This window comes from Octodon degus, unplaced genomic scaffold (assembly GCF_000260255.1).
Source record: "Octodon degus isolate 3935 unplaced genomic scaffold, OctDeg1.0 scaffold00002, whole genome shotgun sequence".
Classification (NCBI taxonomy): Eukaryota; Metazoa; Chordata; class Mammalia; order Rodentia; family Octodontidae; genus Octodon; species Octodon degus.
The window spans coordinates 5,243,141-5,262,303 of record NW_004524578.1 but is presented as its reverse complement, the minus strand read 5'-3'; the positions used below and the strand labels follow the sequence as shown (position 1 = coordinate 5,262,303).

General features: G+C 45.7%; 1 protein-coding gene across 3 annotated transcripts in view; it reads right to left on the bottom strand.

Annotated features, from left to right (window-relative positions):
* The window catches only part of Adamts17 (ADAM metallopeptidase with thrombospondin type 1 motif 17), a 356,834-nt gene that overhangs the window by 128,768 nt on the left and 208,903 nt on the right, over positions 1-19,163 (bottom strand). For all 3 annotated transcript variants that reach the window (XM_023709886.1, XM_004623253.2, XM_023709894.1), the window contains exons 11-12: positions 13,154-13,255; positions 11,855-12,000 (exon numbers count right to left, since the gene is read on the bottom strand). In XM_023709886.1, coding sequence (XP_023565654.1) covers positions 11,855-12,000; positions 13,154-13,255 — 248 coding nt within the window. The remainder of the gene's footprint in view (positions 1-11,854; positions 12,001-13,153; positions 13,256-19,163) is intronic.

The window sequence follows — 19,163 nt, the reverse complement described above, 5'->3', positions numbered from 1 at the left end:
GGATATGGCTATGAAAAGATCAAGGGTCAGAACAGACCTGAGGAGACTTTAAGCTTTCATTTATTTCAGGTCTACCCTCAGTATAGAGACACAAATGACCCAGAGCAATGGAAACAATGACACCAAATCCAGAGCAACCACGAAATAAGGTGTAAAGATCTAATTTTCAGCAAAACACCAAACAGCACAGAAAGCTGAAAATGAGAACTTATTCAAAGTTCTATGACACAAACTATGTCAGCAGACCTTGACCCTGAGGAAACACAAATGTTAGACTCCATAGACAAATGCCTTACTACAAAGATCTAAGGATGCTTAAGAGCTAAAGAAAGCCACAAAGAAGTTGATGAACAAAATGAGGATACTAACAAAAAGGGAGAAATTGCTAAACCAGTTGAGAAGTACAATAATCAGTTAATTTTTTAAATGTATTTAGTACAGGGTCTACAGGATCTCACTACACAGATTGGACTCATAGTGATCCTTCCTGTTTCTCAGCCTCCCAAGAGCTGGGATTACAGGCATGTGCCACCACACCCAGTCTCATCTGCCACCTCAGTGCTTCCCTGGGGTGGGGCTGGTACAGTAGACCGGGGATCAAAGCCCCAGGCCCTGCATTTGCCTAAGCAGGAGCTTTAATTCACTGAGCTATCTGGCTGGCCCACAATCAATTTCAAAGCAGATTTCAGCAGGCAGAAGAATCAGCAAAGTTGTATATAGAACAATTATAATGATTTTAAGTCTGAGGAGAAAAAAAAAAAAAGAAAAATGAGCATATGAGACCTGTGAAACACCATCAACAGACTGATGTATGTGTTACAGAAGTCTCAGAAGAGAAAGGATGAAATTAAGACATTCCCAGAAAAGCAGAACTTGAGCAAGTTTGTTGCCACAGACCTGGAGTAGGACCTTAGGGCATGGCAAGGAGGCTGGACATTAGGGTGTAGCCTGTCAATCAAGAAGAACTGTCCAATCACAGCCCAAAACTGACATCAGAAGAAGGATGTAAAAGCCAAGCAGCCATTGGCTTCACTGCCACTGTCTTTTTATTTTTATTTATTTATCGTTAAAAGAGAGCACAAAATAATGTTAAAACAAAAAATAAAAATGATACAGAATTTCACTTAATAAAGCAATATGAATTTCACAGTATTTGTTCTAATGCAGTGCTGTCTTCCAACCAGTTATTCATATTACCAGATATATGTATGCAAAATTGGAAGAAGATAAAGAAAGAAATGTATAAAAAATTAAGAAGAGAGAAAATACAAGCAATTGAAAAAAGGAGACAAAACAAATTAAGCACTATTTGCTCCTTTCCATTGAGCAGCAGAAATGCACAGTACAGTCGTCCAAGCCATCCTGCTTAGATACATAGATAAATTTTGTTCCCCCACTCCCTCTCCTGTCCTTTTCCTCAACTCAGTGACTCTTTCCTTTTGAATAAGCTTATTTCCTTTTCCCAGTATCTACTGTACCCTTCAGATTTCATTTTCTTTTTTAGGTTCTCACACTGAGACAATATGATATTTGCACATGCGGGTCTGATTTATTTCACTTGAGTATGTTCTCTAGTTGCATCCATTTATCTACAAAAGATTCAAATGTATCCTGTTTTATAGCTGAGTAATACTGTATTGTGTAAAAATACCACATATTCTTTATCTATGTTTCAGTTGATGGACATCTGGGCTGTTGCCAGAATTTGGCTATGACAAATTGCACTGCTATAAGCATGGGTGCTCCTATATTGCTGTGATATGATGCCTGTAATTCTTCTGAAAAAATATCTAGGAAGGGAATAGACAGCTTGAATGGGATCTCCAATCCTAGCCTTTTAAGGAATATTCACACTGATTTCCATATTGGTTATACCAGTCTGCACTCCCACCAACAGTGGAGAAGGATTCCTTTGTCTCCACAGCCCTCCAGAATTTGTTACTGGCTGACTTCTTCTTTTTTTTTTTTTTTTTTTTTTTTTTTTGCAGAACCAGGGATTGAACTCAGGCCCTTGCGCTTGCCAGGGAAGCGCTTATTCCACTGAATCATCTCCCTGGCCTGGCTGACTTCTTAATGATAGCCATTCTTTCTGGGGTGAGATGGAATCTCAGAGTTGTTTTAATTTGCATTTCTCAAATGGTCATGGCCAATGATGTTGAACATTTTTTCATATATTTCCTTGCCATTTTTATTTCTTCATCTGAAAAGTGTATATTCATCTCAGATGCCCATTTTTGGATTGAGTGTTTAAGTTTGGGGGGGCCTGATTTTTTAAAATTCTTTATATGTTCTAGATAGAAGGCCTTTGTTGGAGGGATAGTCGGCAATAATTTCTCACAGTTTGCGGGTTTTCTTTTTAATCTGTTGGAGATTTGCTTTGAAGTGCAGAAACTTTTCAAAAAAAAATGAAATCCCAGTTATTGATTCTTTGGAGTATTTCCTGTGCAATTTGGTTTTTGTTTATGAACTCTCTACCTACCTCTATATCTTTAAGATTTCTACCTACATTTTCCTCCAGAAGATTCAGTCTTTCTGTTTTAATATTTAAATCTTTGATCCATTTTGACTGTAGTTTTGTGTATGGTTATAGGCATGGGTCTAGTTTTAGCCTTTGGCATATGGAAAGCCAGTTTTTTTCCAGCACTATTTATTAAAAAGGCTATCTTTTTTTCCAGTGAGCATATTTGGGCTTTTTATCAAAGATAAGGTGGCTGCGTGCATTTGCAGGCCATGTCCGCATCTTCTAATCTGTTACATTGACCCTCAGGTCTGTCACTATGCGAGTAACATGCTAATGTTGTCACAGTGGCTTTTTAGTATAATTTCAGGTCAGGAATCGTGATACCCCTGCCTTCCCTTTGTTTCCAGGATTGTTTTTTGTATTCTGGGTCTCTCTGCTTCCAAATGAATTTGAGGAAAGTTTTCTCTAGCTCTGTGAGGTATATTAATGGTATATTAATTGGGATTGCATGAACCTGTATAACTATTCTGGGAGTATGGCCATTTTCACAATGTTGAGTTTTTTGTTTTTTTTTTTCCTCTATAAGCATAGAATATCTTCCAATTTTCTCAAATCCTCTTTAGTCTCTTTTTTTTAGAGTACCATAATTTTCATTGTATAAATCTTTTAATTCCTTTGTGAGATTGATTCCTAAGTATTCCATTTTTTTTGGATGTTATTGTGAAAGGCGTGGTATCCCTAATTTCTGTCAGTGAATTCACTGTGCACAAAAATGCTACTCATTTCTGAGTGTTGACTTTGTATCGTGCTATGTTACTGAATTTGGTGATTAAATTTATAAGACTCTTGATAGAATTTTTGGGGACCTCTATGTAGAGTATGTCATCAACAAATAATGATAATTCCATCTTCTTCTTTTCCAATCCTTATTCCTTTTATTTCTCTCCCTTGTCTAATTGTTCTGGCTGTTTTCAAAACTACATTAAATAGGAGTGGAGACTATGGACATCCTTGTCTTGTTCCTGATTTTAAAGTGAAGGCCTTCAGTTTTTGCCCATTTATGATGATGTTCACCGCTGATTTCTCATGGATGGCTTTTATCAGGTTGAGATGTAGACCATCTATTCCAATTTTCTATAGGGATTTTTTTTTTTTATCATGAATGAGTGCTAGACTTTTTCTGCATCTGTTGAGATGATCACATGGCTTTTGTTCTTGGTTCAACTGATGCGATGCATTATATTTATACATTTGTGTATACTGAACCATTCCTACATTCCTGGGATGAATCCCACTTGGTTGTTATGCATAATCTTCTCGATGATTTGCTGCATTCTGTTTGCTAGCATTTTATTGAGGATTTTTCACTATATTTGTTAGTAAGATTGGCCTGCAGTTTTCTTTTTTAGTTGGACCTTTTTCTAGTTTTGGAATCAGAGTAATACTTGCTTCCAGGAATGAATTTGTGAGAATTGCTTCCCTTTCAAGTTTAATGAAGAATTTGAGAAAAGTTGCCACTGACTTCTTACTCTTCTTCTAGTTACCTGCTCTGGAAGTTGTGTGTGTGTGTGTGTGTGTGTGTGTGTGTGTGTTTCACTTTTACTTCTTTCTCTCCTTTTTCACTTCTACCTTTGCCTTCTTTTATGTTCAATAAATGAAACTTTCACATTCATTGGTTGTTTCCATTCAATTCTTTGAATAGGACAAGAGCCAGGAACCACTAACAGCATCCAATAAAAGACCTGTTTACAGGGAGTGCCAGATGAATTCCTTTCCTGAAAGTTCAAGGAAAGGAAGCCAGATGGTGACTGGAGGGCATGCGAAGAATTAGAAGCCCTAGTTCGGCAGGAGTGAGGCTGCACTTAGTGAGTATGAGGTCACTGGAGAGACAGGGAAGCAGGTCATGCCTCTGCCTGATCCTGGGGTGGGGCCTCCCAGAGGGTTGCTGCAGTGGCCTGTGATGCAAGCCTCTGCCCATGGGCAGCATCCTCCTGCACACTGAAAGAAGGCTTCCAAACACACTACCCCTCTGGGAAGATTTCTGTCATGCTCCGAGATGCTCTTTCTCCCCTCTGGTACCCTAAGTATGGCCTAGGCAGGTCAAACAGTACAGCCCTTCTGCAAATCTTCCCTCATCCGGCAAGCCCCAGGGGCTCCCTCTCCTATGAGGTTGCATGGAATGCCAGCACTGGGTGTTTGTAGGAAGGCCACCCTCATCGAGCTGTGCTCCCTCCTGGGCTGTTCTGCTCTATGACACTGAAATGCTCTTCCCATATTCATTTGAGTTCTCTTAGAACTACTTTCCCACCACTTCAATCATCTCTTATGACTGATGCTTCTTTGCATTAAGCTTTCCCTGTTCCAAAAGACAAACGGCCCAAACAATTGCTTGTTCTCCTAGTTTTCCTTTGAGCCACTGTTTTGAACAGCATGAAGAGGGAGCTACCTGAGTAATCTCAGCATGCACATGTGGCGGGGCCCAGCCTTCTGTTCTTCACAGCAGGCCCTGTGAAGCAGCAGTTCTCCCACACCTGAAGTTTTGCTTTCTATGATGCGTTATCCATAGTCAATCATGGTCAGTAGAAAAGGCCAGAAATAAATAATTCATAAGTTTTAAATAACTTTCACTATGGTATATCATAGTTGTTTTAGTTAGTATTATTGTTGTTGATCTCTTTCTGTGCCTAATTTCTAAGTTAAACTTTATCGTAAGCATGGATGGATGGGGAAAACCATAGTTTACACAGGATTTCCACTGTGGATTGTATTAGAACATCTTGTGGGTAAACAGAAGAGTAGGGTAGAGGCCATCTATGGTAACCATGACATCAGGTAGCTATGACATTGGGAGGCCTCCTGCTGGTACAATCAGCAGGAAGAGGCAGCCTCTGTCTATGGCCTCACCAGGAGAATCATGGGAATGGTGCAGCTGGCGGTGAGATCCACAAGTGGCTCCCTGCTACAAGCTTTCTAGGGGAGGCTACAAATTTTACCAAGAAACACACCTTGAGCTGGTGGGTAAAGCCTGAGCTGGGCAGACACAGGAGACTTCAGGAGATGCTCCCACAGGCAGGAGAGGCCAGGTGCACATGGGTGGGAACAGAGCAGAGGGCTGGGGCTCCCACGCTCACTGGAAATCCCTTTGAGCTATGCAGGATGGAAAAAAACACAGCACAACTGGGAGATGAAAACAACAGAAACCTAGCTTGCGAGGGCAAACAGTTAAAATAACAGAAGTCATGTAGAATACAGCTATCCCCTTCTGAGAATTAACAGTGGATCCAGGTCCTTTGCTCAGCCTTTCCCAAAGGGCTACAAGGTCCAGAACTGCGGGCTTCATGGAACAGGTGCCAGTGCCCTGGGAGGCCTAGGGATGAACTGGCAAGTTGAAACCTCATCCTGAAATGAGGACACAGGGGAGACACTGTCATGTAAAGTGATGATGAAATAGCTCACGTGCCACAGGCAGGTGCTCTGCCAGCCCCCAGGATCATGACCTCGTTAAGTCTGCACAAAGCTTCAGAAGGGGCTCAGATCACATCTTAGAGATGATGGAGGCAGCACTCCCACGGGCAAGTAAGAGATGGTAGCAAACGTGACGCACAGGAGTCCCTAATTCCAGCCCAGTGAAATCACTGCCTGTCGGCCATCAGGAGGCCAGAAAAGACAGCCTGGCAAAGAGACAGTTGGCTGGGGTTGGCGGGGTTTTAAGGTGCATCTCTAAGGTGAACTCCCAATGTCTAATCTGTTGTGAACATAGAGTAGAAGCTTAGTTATGTAATAAAATAGCAGCATAAGCCCTTCACAAGGAAAGAGTATCCAAATGACACAGAGAGACACACAGATGTCCAGGCCTGTGGCTGGTGAGGGCAGTGCAAATTAAAACCTCCACGGGGCACTGCAACCAAGCCACCAGCATGGTCACAGTATAAAAGAATGATGATACTGTGAGCTGGGGGCAACATGGAGCAGCAGCTGGCAGCCCCCCACAGCTCACGGCAGAGCAGAAGGGCAGGCACTCTGCAAAGCGGGCAGGATTGGCCTATGAGTGAACGCTTGCTAGGAGCCACTGCAAAGCCACACCATTGCCACGCCACTGCCGATGTGTCCTGTGCACCTGCCTGAGGGTGATAGGCAGTAACAGTGCAGGGCATAGTATTTTTCTCTATGCCTGTGATCCACGAATGTCTTAAAATAAATAAAGGAATAGAAGAGAAAGGCCTTAGTGAGAAAGTGGGAGAGTGGAGGGAAAAGTGAGTGGCCTGCAGGTCAGCCCTGCTGGGTAAGGATGATCTCCCGCTGGGTGGGCTGCGCAAAGCCTGAACTAGACCACCAGAGAGAGTTAAGCACAGCGTCTGGAGGTCACAGAGATGCTGGGCTGAAAGGATCACACAGCACCAGGCCCACCCTGTCCCTGGAAGGGCACAGTGCACAGAGACCAGGGAGGCCGGAAGTGAATGAAGCCAGCTGGTGGCCCTTCATTTATTTTCTGCTTTGTCTTATTAAGTGAAGACAGATCAGAAGAAAAAAGTTGCAACAGCAGCTCAGACTGGCGTGACACCCAGAGCTATGGTGAGCGCCGCAGAGCCTGCGCTCCTGGCCCCTGCGCTGGCTGTGTCAGCTCCCGTAAGCCAGCAGGGCAAATTCGAAGGGTTTGGAAGGTGGTCCTGGGCCATCTTCAGAGTAGCAGACATCCTAGGGCTAAAGCCTCCTTGAAAAGAGAAAGGTGCTCAAGCACCCCGTGGACTTTGGATTTCACCTCAGAAAAGTTGGGAGTTCTGAGAATCACTACACCTGTGCCAGGTCACAGGCCCAGAGATAACACTGATGGGGTCCTGCTGTGGGGACAGCAACCAGCTGCGGCCACAGACTTCATCCCTCCACGCCTGTCCCTACAGTCTTGAGGGGTGACCGGATTCCTTCGCCTTTGTGGTGCTTATGGGGTCCTACAAGGCACATGGGTCCTGACACAGCCCAGCTCTGCCTTGGCTCCTCCTACAAGGGCACCTGAGCCTTTCTCCTTCCCTTCCTCCCCCCACCAGGCCTTCCTGGGGAATAAAATTGGAATTAGAGCTGGATTTTCTACCTTGTAATTTCTGGGTGTAACTCCGACCAACAATGACACAAATGGCAGGAAAGAACAAGCCTGGGATGCTGGTTTAAAAACACAGATGTCTCCAGGACCCTTGTGTCACCTGGCAAAAAATACAAACTCCAATAGCTATAAAGACCAAGACTAGGAAAAAGAGATGGGGTTGAATGGGACACTCTGGCCAATATTTCTGGACAGTGAATAAGCCAGCTGCAGAATGCTGGGCAAGGAGCCAGGCATGTGCGTGAGGGGGTGGGGCGAGGGTTAGGGGAGTGCTCCGAACCAGACTGCAGCAGGGAGTTCTGAACATCCTTGTGAAATCCCTAGGCAGTGGGCCTGATGTTTGAAGAAGTGGGACAGAGAGGATCTTGTATTGGTCAGAACTTGGCTCTGAGTCACAATCAGCTGTGCTCTGTAACAATCACCGCCTCAGGCCATTGTGCAAAGCAGGCTGGATGCCACCAGGACCCCACACCTCTGCAGGAAGCTGGAGACAGCTGGAGACAGCTGCTAAGGCACCTGCCCATGCTGTGCTCTACCTTACCATTCACCTGGTCTGGCTATGTGTGGGGCAAAACCTAGGGGTGGGCTGGGGAGATAGCTTAGCTCTCTAAGCGCCTGCCTGGCAAGCACAGGGACCAGGTTTGATCCCGGGCACCACATGCAGTGCTGGCCCTACCCCAGGAGTGCTGAGATGGCCACCAAAACCCAGCATGGTGGCACACACCTGTAATCCCATTGCTGGGGAGGCTGAAACAGGAGGATACTACAAGTCTCACCTGCATCATGAGACCTGTACCAAATTGATAAGAAAAAAAAAAAAAACAAACCCAAAAACCTAGTGGGATGCTCCCCAGGGAAAAGCACTGTGTTCTTTCTGTTTCAAACACAAAAGGCAGCTGTGCAGTCATCACAGTTTATTCTTGAGACAATGCTGAGCCCTTGTGACTGTGAGTTATAGCACTGCCAGGAACGGGAGGCCTGGGTGACTAGGGGACCTCACCAGAGAGGACCTGGCAGCTCTGAGGAAGGCATGTGTTGAAGGGTGGCTCCTCTGTCCCCTACCAATGACAAGTCCATCTGCAACATGACAATGTAACTTTATTTAGCAAAAATCATAGGAGATCTGATGAGAGATCTTGAGAGGAGATCACCTTGCACAGGTGGGCTCTAAGAGTGGTGATCAGTGTGGAAGACCTGAGAAGAGACCACAGGAGAACGGAGGCTGGTGTAGGGGTACCCCAAAGACACTGGAGCCCCCAGAAGCCAGGAGAGGCGTGGACAAATTTTCCTTCCATATTTCATGAAGGAGCCTTGCTGCATCTTGATTTCGGACTTGTGGTTACCAGAACCGAGCTCCACACCCAGCCTGTCCCTGCCTTGCTGTGCCACCTCAGGTAAGTCACCTGTCCACCATTCGGTTTTGCATCTGTATGGGAGGTTTAAAAACCTCCAACACAGTTGCACAAAATGCACTGAAGGAAATGTGGTGCATGGTGTTGAGTGGCCCCTTCATTTGCCATTTCTATCTTGATCAGACACGGAGGAAGGAGAAGGAGAGGGGACAAAGGGAAGACAGACACAGGGGTTCTACACGGAAGCCAAGCCATGGACGGAGGCAGGACTGCGCAGGGGGTGGAAGTGGGCTGGGAGGGAGAGCACGCTACAGTAAAAGTCTGGTTCGAAGTATCAGAAAAAACCAAGAGAAGCCAGTGGGCAGGACTCGTGCGTCTGTGCTTGTCACTGTAAGGACGCACCCAGCAGAACTCAGACGTGGCGTGCCTTAAGCCTTACTAAAGGCATCACGCTGCGCGGGCATCAGCAGAAAGAAGCACTGGCCTGGAAGGAACCAGCCTTTTTCTCTCTAGTACTCCTCTCACCACCCAGCCCCATGGGCAGTGCTAGGCCTCAGACACTAGAACATGAAGATGCATTCGGGTCTCACATAATCCCACGTGTGGACACCCACAAAGCCTCAGGTGCCGCTGTGTGGCAGTCTCCACACCCAATGCCCTTATTCCTCAATGGTGACATTCTGGAAGCAACAAGAGATAAAGCTGATGACCACTAAGATAGAGTAACTAGTAAAGATGAGAAATGACAATTTTCACAGCTTTGTGACTTTCGGATAAGCCTCCCTCTGGGAAGTGTTGGACCTGGGGCATGAGAAGGGAATCCCAACAGATGAAACCCGTGGCAGGCTCAGCCAGGGTGGGTATGTTAACACAGCTCTTAGGAATATGGGGTCTTCAGAAGCTTCCCAGATGCCCCTACCACATCTCAGAGCAATAGCAGATGGGCAGGGCTGGAAGCAGCTGGGATGGTCCAGGTCTGAACCATGAAGCCACAAGCCTGCTTGAAATCCTTCTGCTCTGCAGGCTTCCACCTGGGGCCAGGGCTGGGGCTGGGGCTGGGGCTGGGGCTGGAGGTGGGGATAGTTGCCAATGTAATCCCCAGACAAATAGATAATGCTGGGACTCTTAAAACTTGTACCAAATGCAATTTTCCAATACTGAGAACAACTTATTCCTACTACTGGCATCTGCACCAAAACACCATCCAATTGTTCACAGTCTTTGGACACTGGGCTGCTGGGGTCATTAGAGGCTCTTCTGGACATCCCCTATTCTACTGTTTATGAAGTGTCAAGGGCCACCTGCTGAAGGATGACATACATCATATGCCAAAGGAGGCCAGGCCTCAGGAAGGCCCACAGCTCTGATCACAGACACGGAACAGCCATGACTCTTGCAAATTCCACCCTCCTTTGAGCTGCAGAATAGCTCTGTGGGGTGGATGGGACAGGACAGGGCGTGTCATGCTCACCCTCCTGTTAGTGCTGATAAGAAGGGCTGTTTACAAAACAAAGATCAAGGGTTTTGATCCACACACCCCAGTGGATTGCCCCAGCGTTCACAAGATGGAGCCGTAGGAGCAGCACCAGGATCAAACCCTTGTCTGTTCTGGCTTTCATGTTCAGTTCCTCCCACCAAAACCTGCCAGCTCCCCCTCATGGGGAAACTGAGAACAGGGAACAGAAGGGTCTTCCTTGAGGTCTTGTGACAAGCACAAACAACAGAATCAGGCCTACATCGCAGCACCATGGATCCAAAACCACAGCTGTCTTTTGGGGGCGAGAACTGAAGCTCTTAACTTCAACACAGAGCAATATCAACTGAAAGCACCCGTATGAATTCCCTACCACTTAGCCAACTGGGGCTTCTAATCACCAAAACCTCGATGCTTTCAGTTCAGAAGTCACTCCTAACAGATTAGACACCTGCTACGTTCCAGGCACTCTGTCCTATTATGCTCTAGAAAAACACATATGATGCCAGTCCAGGTAGCGCTCCTGGAAAAAATGGCATTTACAACATTAAGTCAGGAGGCCAGTTTCCTGCAATCCAGATGCCCTGGCAGTGGCTGGGCACTGCAATCACCCGGATTTAAAACATCCAATGTCTGTGGCCCATCCCCAGTGCTTGTGATTTCAATGGTACGGCCTGAGCATGGGGATTTTTAAACAGGAGAGCTATTTGATATGCCTTAATTATGAAAATGAAGTATTTCTTTTTCAGTCACAAGAGACTACTTGCTCCTTTTCCAAGTTGACATGATACAACTTGTGATAACCAAGAACATAATCCACTCCAAAAATATATAAACTGCCTCAAGAGGAGAAACCTGTGGTGATGGAATTATAATCAAGCAGTAAATCTTTCCCAGGGTTTTCTGGAGCAGATGCACAAGGCTGACTAGGAAGTATCTTGGGGTAATAGTAAACAAGCAAACAACAAAACCCAGAAACTTTAAAACTACTCTATTATTTTCTGTCAAATAGTTCTAGGAAGACCTGAGAAAAATACTTGAATAGGACAGCTGACCCTCACCCTTCGTGACTCATGAGCAAGCAGGCTGCTCCCGAATCTGTCAACGGCCAACTGGAAGGTTGGCCACACTTTCCGGAAGGCCAACGAGCTTCCTGAGAATGCCCTGGACTGAGCAAAGCAAGAGGCAGCGAGACAGACTGCAGTCCAGCTGTCTCAGGAACTCTTTCTACCGCAGCCCAAGCAAGGAAGGAAAGGGCCAGCTCTCCACAGGACTCCACGGTCTTAACTGTTCACAGAGAGCTGCAGTGGAGCTGAGAAGCCGTTCCACACACACAAGGCCCCTGCCTCCTCCAACACCTCGCTCCCACCCCAGTTTTCTTAGGCTGTCATTCCCAGGGTAATGCAGCAAGAGTTGTAGGGGGGTAAGGCCAACCGAGGCACCCTGGAGAAGGCCCGGTCAGGGGAACTTACGGGGGGTTGTCGCATTTCCTCTGCCGGAAGCGCGCTCCCGTGCCACACGTCCGGCTGCACATGCTCCAGCTGCCCCACGGGCTCCAGTCTCCGTCCACGTGTTCCGGGATGGGAGTCTTGCCCACACACTCCCCTCCTCGACACCACTGCAACACAGCGGGGCGGCCGGGGCACTGAGCGGAGCTGCTCTGTCCCAAGGGCCGATTCCCTCTGCCATTTTAAAATAAGATTTGCCTAAAAGTAGATTATTTGGAGATAGGTCTATTTGCTAATCTGCTGACATTCCTTACTTCCTGACACCTACGGCCCACTGGGCTCTGGATTTTACCCTAAACCTCCATGTGGAATATGCCCTGTTGGGGTTTTCAAAATTCTCAGCAGAAGGATGAATCCACGTGACTGGTGGAGAACCTGAAGTTTCTACGAACTGCTCACGGTCAAGTGACAGTGTTTCCAGGTCTGGAGCTCAGAGCTGCAGGGAGGGGCTTGGCGCCTAGACGTGACCCAGGGAGCTCCTTCTGGGTGACCTCTGCTTTTTGTGAGGATAAAAGGAAGCCAACCTCTGGATCTTCCCAAGTGTGGGGCACAGGGGTTTGCAATCAGGAGCCAGCTAGAATCTCCTTTCCTTCTTAACTCCTTCATGGTGCGCAAGAGGACTGTGGAGAATGCTGTGTGGCTGCTGTCCCGACAAGCTCCCCTTGCCAACTCTTAGGATCGCTCCCATCTGCAAGGATGGCTCGCTGTCCTGACATCTAGTTAGAATTGGACAAAACACTTCTCCTTAGATTCATTTTATGATAGCCTTTTGTGCATTGCATGCAGAATTGGTTTTTCATTTAAAATGTACTGATTAAAATTTCTTCCTTTATTTAAATTTGTTCATGTGACAAAAGAAGTTAATCTGACACATTAAGAATGATTCTTGGGGCCGGGGAGATGGCTCAATGGAATAAGCGCTTGCTTGGCAAGCACAAGGGCCTGAGTTCAATCCCCAGTTCCGCCAACAAAAAAAGAATGATTCTTGTATCTAATTCCCCATAATGAATGTGATCATTATGTATACCTCAAATGTACCAGTAAACTGAATTAATTAAAAAATGATTCTTGTATCTTTATAAAAAAATAGGTGCGGAAGGTCCCCGTGTCATGGAGTCCCACGGGCTCCATGCCCATTTCCACAGGGCCCTGGGGATGTTCAGGGCTTCTGAGCAGGGTGCATGCTGGCTTTCAGCAGGACAGGTGCCCAGGGCCTCTAGGTGGTGTCTGGTGCTGCACGGGTGGCGGGAGCCTGGGGGTTACCTTGTCTGCCCCACACTCGGTGCCATCCAGGGGAGGGTCCAGCTTGGTCTTGCAGGACGTATCTCCTTCTACCAGGCACCACAGTCCAGCACACATCAGATGCTGCAGGACAAGGGAAGGAACCATGACTGCCAAGAACACTCGTGGGCACACGGTCACAGATGGGACAGGGGCTGGGAGGGGATTTGTGTTTAGCTTTGCAATTGGAGGTGCAGGAAGAGGGAGGGTGGGGTGCAGAGTCCGGATGCCCGCATGACAAGGACACCATTTCACTTGGTTCATTTGGAACAATGAAGTCCATGCATCGGCTCTTCAGAGGGCTTATCTTATAGGACTGAATTGAGCTCATCCAGCATCTAGCACTAAAGGCCTAGGAGGAGACAGGATAAGAGTCCCTGTTCCTGGGAGCTACTAACAAACAGCTCCGTTCCATTCATGTAGCCAAGGAGGGAGGGACATGGCTGTAAGGAGGTGTACAAGACACGGGTCTATTCCAACCCCATGGGAGAAGGCTTGTTGGGAGAGGCAGCTCTGCAGCGCAGAGGGTGCGCACCCTTCGTGAGGCCTGGGGATGCGATCTCAAAGGGCAGTGAAGGGCTCAGCCCACACAGGGTCACTACAGCAGCATTCCATCCTGCCTGCCAGGTTTCGAGCCCAGCTGTGCATAATGTCTTACAGTATTTCACTTAGAGAATGTCGCAATGTTCATCAATGTACAAGTAAAAGAATTCCCCTTATAATAGGAATAGGCGTGAAAAAAACCCACACAGACTCCCAACTGTATTAATAAGAAACTTGGATATGAAAAAGTGCTTAGAATGCGACACTTATCAAAAGCCTGAGGGAGAGACGTTGCCGGAGTCCTCCTCCGACACCCCCGAAGGATGTGTGTGTGGACAGAACTGTCAGCCGTCACAGTGGGAGCTGGATGAGCCCCACCGGCTTGGGGAGATGACTCTGAGGCAGACTCTGCACATTCATTCAAAGGGTCCTAGCAGGCTGGTCCCTGTGGCCCACGACAGCCACCTAGCCATCAGGGCACCTTTCTTGGCTCCTTCCCTGGGACCGCCCTCTCACAGTATTTCCTGGGATTGCTTCCCAGATAAACTACTTGCACCCAAATCCTTGCCTCGTGGCCTGACAATTGGAAACAGATGTACTTAAGGGTCTTTTAAAGGCACAGGGCTTCCTGGATGCCAAACCCAATCATGGTTTCAAGGCCTGAGCTGCAACAGGGCAATCTCAGTGCCAGGGCGTGGGCAGAGGAGCAGCTGGTGCCCTTGGGGTGAGATGAAGGTGGAGGAGGCCTCCTGTATGGCACGGCGCTGTCTCTTCGGGGCTGGCCAAGGCTGTTCTGTGCTGTTTGCACGGCTGCTGCTCCAAGAGATCTCAAACATCTGCACAGAATAGACACGCAACCATTCTGTCTACAGTCGAAGAATGTTTAGAGGTCTAGGAGACAAAAAATAAAGCTGAGAAAAAGAAGGAACACAGAGCTGCAGGGTGCTTTTAAAATGAGCTAAGCCCACAGCTTCCTCATGTTTTAGGTATGAAGAAACCGACTTGTGCCCCTCAAGAAGCTGATGATTCAAGTGGCATATTGGGTGTGTGAGTTCCGTAGAGTCTACATGTTCCCACTGTTGTTCAACTCGCCGTGGAATGGCAAAGGGCGAGAGCAGTGATGCCGCACAGCTGATCCTGAAAACGCTGGCTGCCCCTCATTAAATTCTATATTCCTTGCTCATTGACCTGACATTGCTTTGAGAGGGTTAGATCTATGCAAGGACGTGTGTTCAGGAGGCAGGGCTGACCAGGAGGGGGAGTGATGAGGTAGGAACGCCTGGGGGTAGGAGAACAGCCACATCAGGAGTGAAGAAGACGGTGGTGTGAACTATTTCTTATGCACTTGATAGATAGTGCTTTCTTTTAAAACTGTTCTAATCATCAAAGAGAAGGGGAATGCGGTTTGGTAGAGATTTCTTCAGCAATGCAAAAGGTACACAAAGGAAATATTAATGAATTATGATATATTAAAATTAGTAGCGTCTGTTTATCAAAAGACAACTGCAGGAAAATAAGAAAAGATATTTCAGTACCTGGGGAAAACATTCATGACATATAACCAGCAAGACGTTTTTATCTAGAATACATTAAATAACCAAAACAAACAAAACCTCATGTAGTTAAAATAAGATAAGACCAAGGAGAAAAATGGGCAAACGAACAGATATTTCATAAAAGAGGATATTTAAATGGCCAGTAAACATGACACTGCAGCCAATCTGTTTTGTCATCAGAGAAAGATAAGATCACAACCATCCATCCATCCATCCAATTATCTCTGCACACCTCCAGAAGGGCTAGAATGAAAACTATGGAGAATTCCAAGTATTGACAAGGATGTGGCCCAAAAGAAACTCTTGTGTACTGATGGAAAAATTCTAATTTAGTTCAACTACTTTGGAAAGCTCTTCGGATGTGTTCATTGAAATTGAAGACGAGCATTCTAATATCTAGCAATCCTAATACTAAATATGTCCTGAAAGGAAATCTGTGTATGTGTCCCTCAAAGGTGTTGTCAAGAATGTTCATTCCAGCAATATCTGTCATAGTTCCAATGTGAAATACCACCCAAATGCCCATCAACATCAGAAGAGATATATTACTGCATATCAGAAAATGAAATAATGTGTGATTTCATTCATATGAAGTTCAGACAAAACTATGGTGTTGAGAGTCAGGGTAGTGCTCACGTTGCATTCAGTTTAAAACCAAAGAAAAGGGGGATGAACAGACAAGAGATTTTAGAAATGTGGCCTCTGACCCAGGCTTGGCCACCAGCTTTGTCCTGTGTGCCCAAGCCTAGTAGTCACTCTGGCTGAGATTCATAGTCACTAATGGACAAGTGGGATGGATTCCATGACTGTCTGCTGCTTTTATTTCTTCTAGATTGACAGTTTGCATTCCTGTTATTCTTTACAAATGACAAAGCACCCTAATTCCTATCATCCTGATTATCACAACAGCCCTGGGAGGCAATCTGGTGGACAAAGAGCCCACGCTGGGCCAGAAGCACAGGCCTCCTGAAGAAGAGAACTGACATAATGCGAGACAAAGGGTATTTGAATATGAATTCAAGACCCTGTCCTGAAATGAAAGATTTTGGTTTCAGATTGAAAGGCAAAGTCTTGTTCCAAGACAAATGGCAAAGAGCCACTAACCAAGATGCATGTCCGGATAAAGTTATTATATTTCAAAGATAAAGGAAAAAACCCTTTGGGCAGCCAGGAAAGTAGATCAAGTTTCAGGTAACGGGAAAAGACACCAGGCTGCTCACAGGCATCTCTGCAGCATCAATTGCCCTGAGGTGGCAGAAGATGGGCTAGCGACAGAAGGAAAGATCATGTGACCCAAGAAGTTCAGATAAACCTAACATCTCCAAGCTGGGAAACTAAAATCTGGAATGCTCAAAAATCTACAATTTCTTGGGCTACAACATGACAGTACAAGTAGAAAATTCCATGCCTGACTTCATGTGACAGATTGAAGTCAAGACATAGAGGCACACTGAAAATACTGTGTGAAATTGCCTTCAGGCTATGTGTGTAAGGTACATATGAAACACAAATGAATTTCATGTTTAGACTTGGGTTTCACCCCCATGACATCTCCTTCATGTCAAATATTCCCTAATCCTCTTCCCCATGAACAATCCAAAATCTGTAGCAAGCATTTCAAATATTTCATAAAAAGCACTCTCAGCTTGTATCAACTAAACTATTACTCAAGTATTTTGGTAACTGAAAATATTTTTGAACATGCAAATGCTTGGATCCTCTGTAGAGAAAATATCAAATGAATTTCAGTTAACTAAAAACTAGCTGGAGAACCCATGGGAAAGTTCTAGCAGTAAGAACAATCCAAGTATTCAAATTGAAACCCCCTGGGGGACTGGAGTTAGTGAACAGAATGCACACACAGAAGGGTAGGGAAGAGATGGGAGAATGAACCGATTGGGAAACTAGGTGGGATGTGGTAGGATGTGAACCGAAGGAAGTGCCCTATGTGTCTATCCCGATTTCTCTATCTTCTCTAGCTGGGAGAAGAGAAAAATAAAACATAGATTTAAAAAAAAAAAAAAAAAGCTGCGGAGAGCTTTTAAAGGTAAAAAGATAATCACTGGGAAAAGTCATAAAACTGCAATGGAGGGGAGGGAAGATGGGGCTAGCAGGTGGAGATAGTTATGCTTTGTCGGGCTCAGGAAGGTGGGCTCCAGAGGGTACCCTGAGGAGGAGGCTAAGGGGTGGAGGCATTCCTGCTTCCATGAGAGGGGCAGCCCACATGCTCTGTGGGATGCAGGACTGCTCCTCCATGGCCCTATGGCAGGGCACTTAATAAAACAGAATTTTTGTTGCTGAGCTCACCAGAAATAGAGGAAATAGCCAAGGAAGCAGTTATAAAATACCCACAATTTTTATTTACCCATACATTCAAACACAGAGAAATCTGTGCTGAACACACAAGAGGGCTGGGTTCTCCTGAGGACAGGCGATGGGCTTGATACTGCAATAAGTCAGGTCAGAAGGTCTAGCTGAGACCCCCAGGACAAGCTCTCAAACCGGAAAGGATTTTTACCTACTCTGGCAAAGCGAGCGGCAGCCAAGCCCCTGGCTTTGGATGAGGCAAATGTAAGAAGCAAAGTAATGGCATTCAGACGCTCAGGATTTCACAGATCCGCTCAGTACAGGGTAAAACTCACAATCAAACAAACATTAGTGACAGGCAAAGGGACCACAAACAAGGGGTTCCAACTGCCCAGGTGTTTGGGGGATGAAATGATCAGAGCAGAATGTCTCATAGCTACACAATGTTCAAAGGCACAGAGGATGAGATTGCATAGACAAGTGAGCAGCGAGACACTATGGAATACAGAGGGAGACAAACATTCAAAAATTAATTGTTGAAAGAATGAATGCATTGTGATGAGAGAACTGGTGACTAGAAAGTAGAGTGAAAGAAATGACACAGAAAGTAGCCTGAACAAAAAGAGAGGGACACATATACAATGGAGAAGGGAGAGGGAGGCCCACACAGCAAATGCTGGTGCATGTGCCCCAGAAAGAGAGAGCAGAAAGAGAGGGACAGACGCAAGAATGGAGAAGACAGCAGCAGTCAGGCAGCACAGACCACGTTGGACAAAGAGGTTCTCTACTGAGGCGGAGGAGGAGGCAACCTTCCAGTATGGCCTTTGCCATCTCTGTTTCTTGCTATTGTTCAGGACCTTGGGTTACATCCTCCCTTCCAGCAGGGCTAACAACTATTGACTTAGCTCCCTCATCTTAAGACTATTAAAATTAATTATTTTATTTTCAAGAGAAAAGAATAATAAAAATGATGATATAGAATTTTAATTTTCTGGGTGTCTGTTTCGGCATTTAGGTATTGGGAATTGAACTCAGGACCTTGCCAGGCAGGCACTATGTCCCCAAGCTAAATATCCTTGACTCTGACAGCTTTTCAAAATGGCATGATAGGAGATGAACAATATAATGTATATTGTTATCTTGAAAGTAGTTGCTCAGATTATGAGATATAGGCATGAAAAACTGATCATTCAATATAAGCACAAACCATTCTTTTCAATGAACCAGTAGAAATCAGTAATATAATTAAAATCTTAGTTATCATGTTTGTGTGTGTGTATATGTGTGGGGGTATTTTTTTCCCTTCCTTCTTTTCTCCTTTCCCCCATCCGGGATGTAAGAACACTTAAATTTTGTTTTATTTTTGGCAGTACCGGAGATTGAACTCAGGACCTTACACTCGCCAGGGAAGTGCTTATTCTCCTGACCTATCTCCCTGGCCTTATACTTAAATTTTAAAACACATGAACTATCGATAAATTGAAAATTTGTGTAAACTTGTCTTTGACTACAGCTCAGAATTGTAGCAGCCCAGCTGGTGGCATGGCAGACAGCCCTTCTTCATGGTCTAGAGCTTCTTGTAAGCC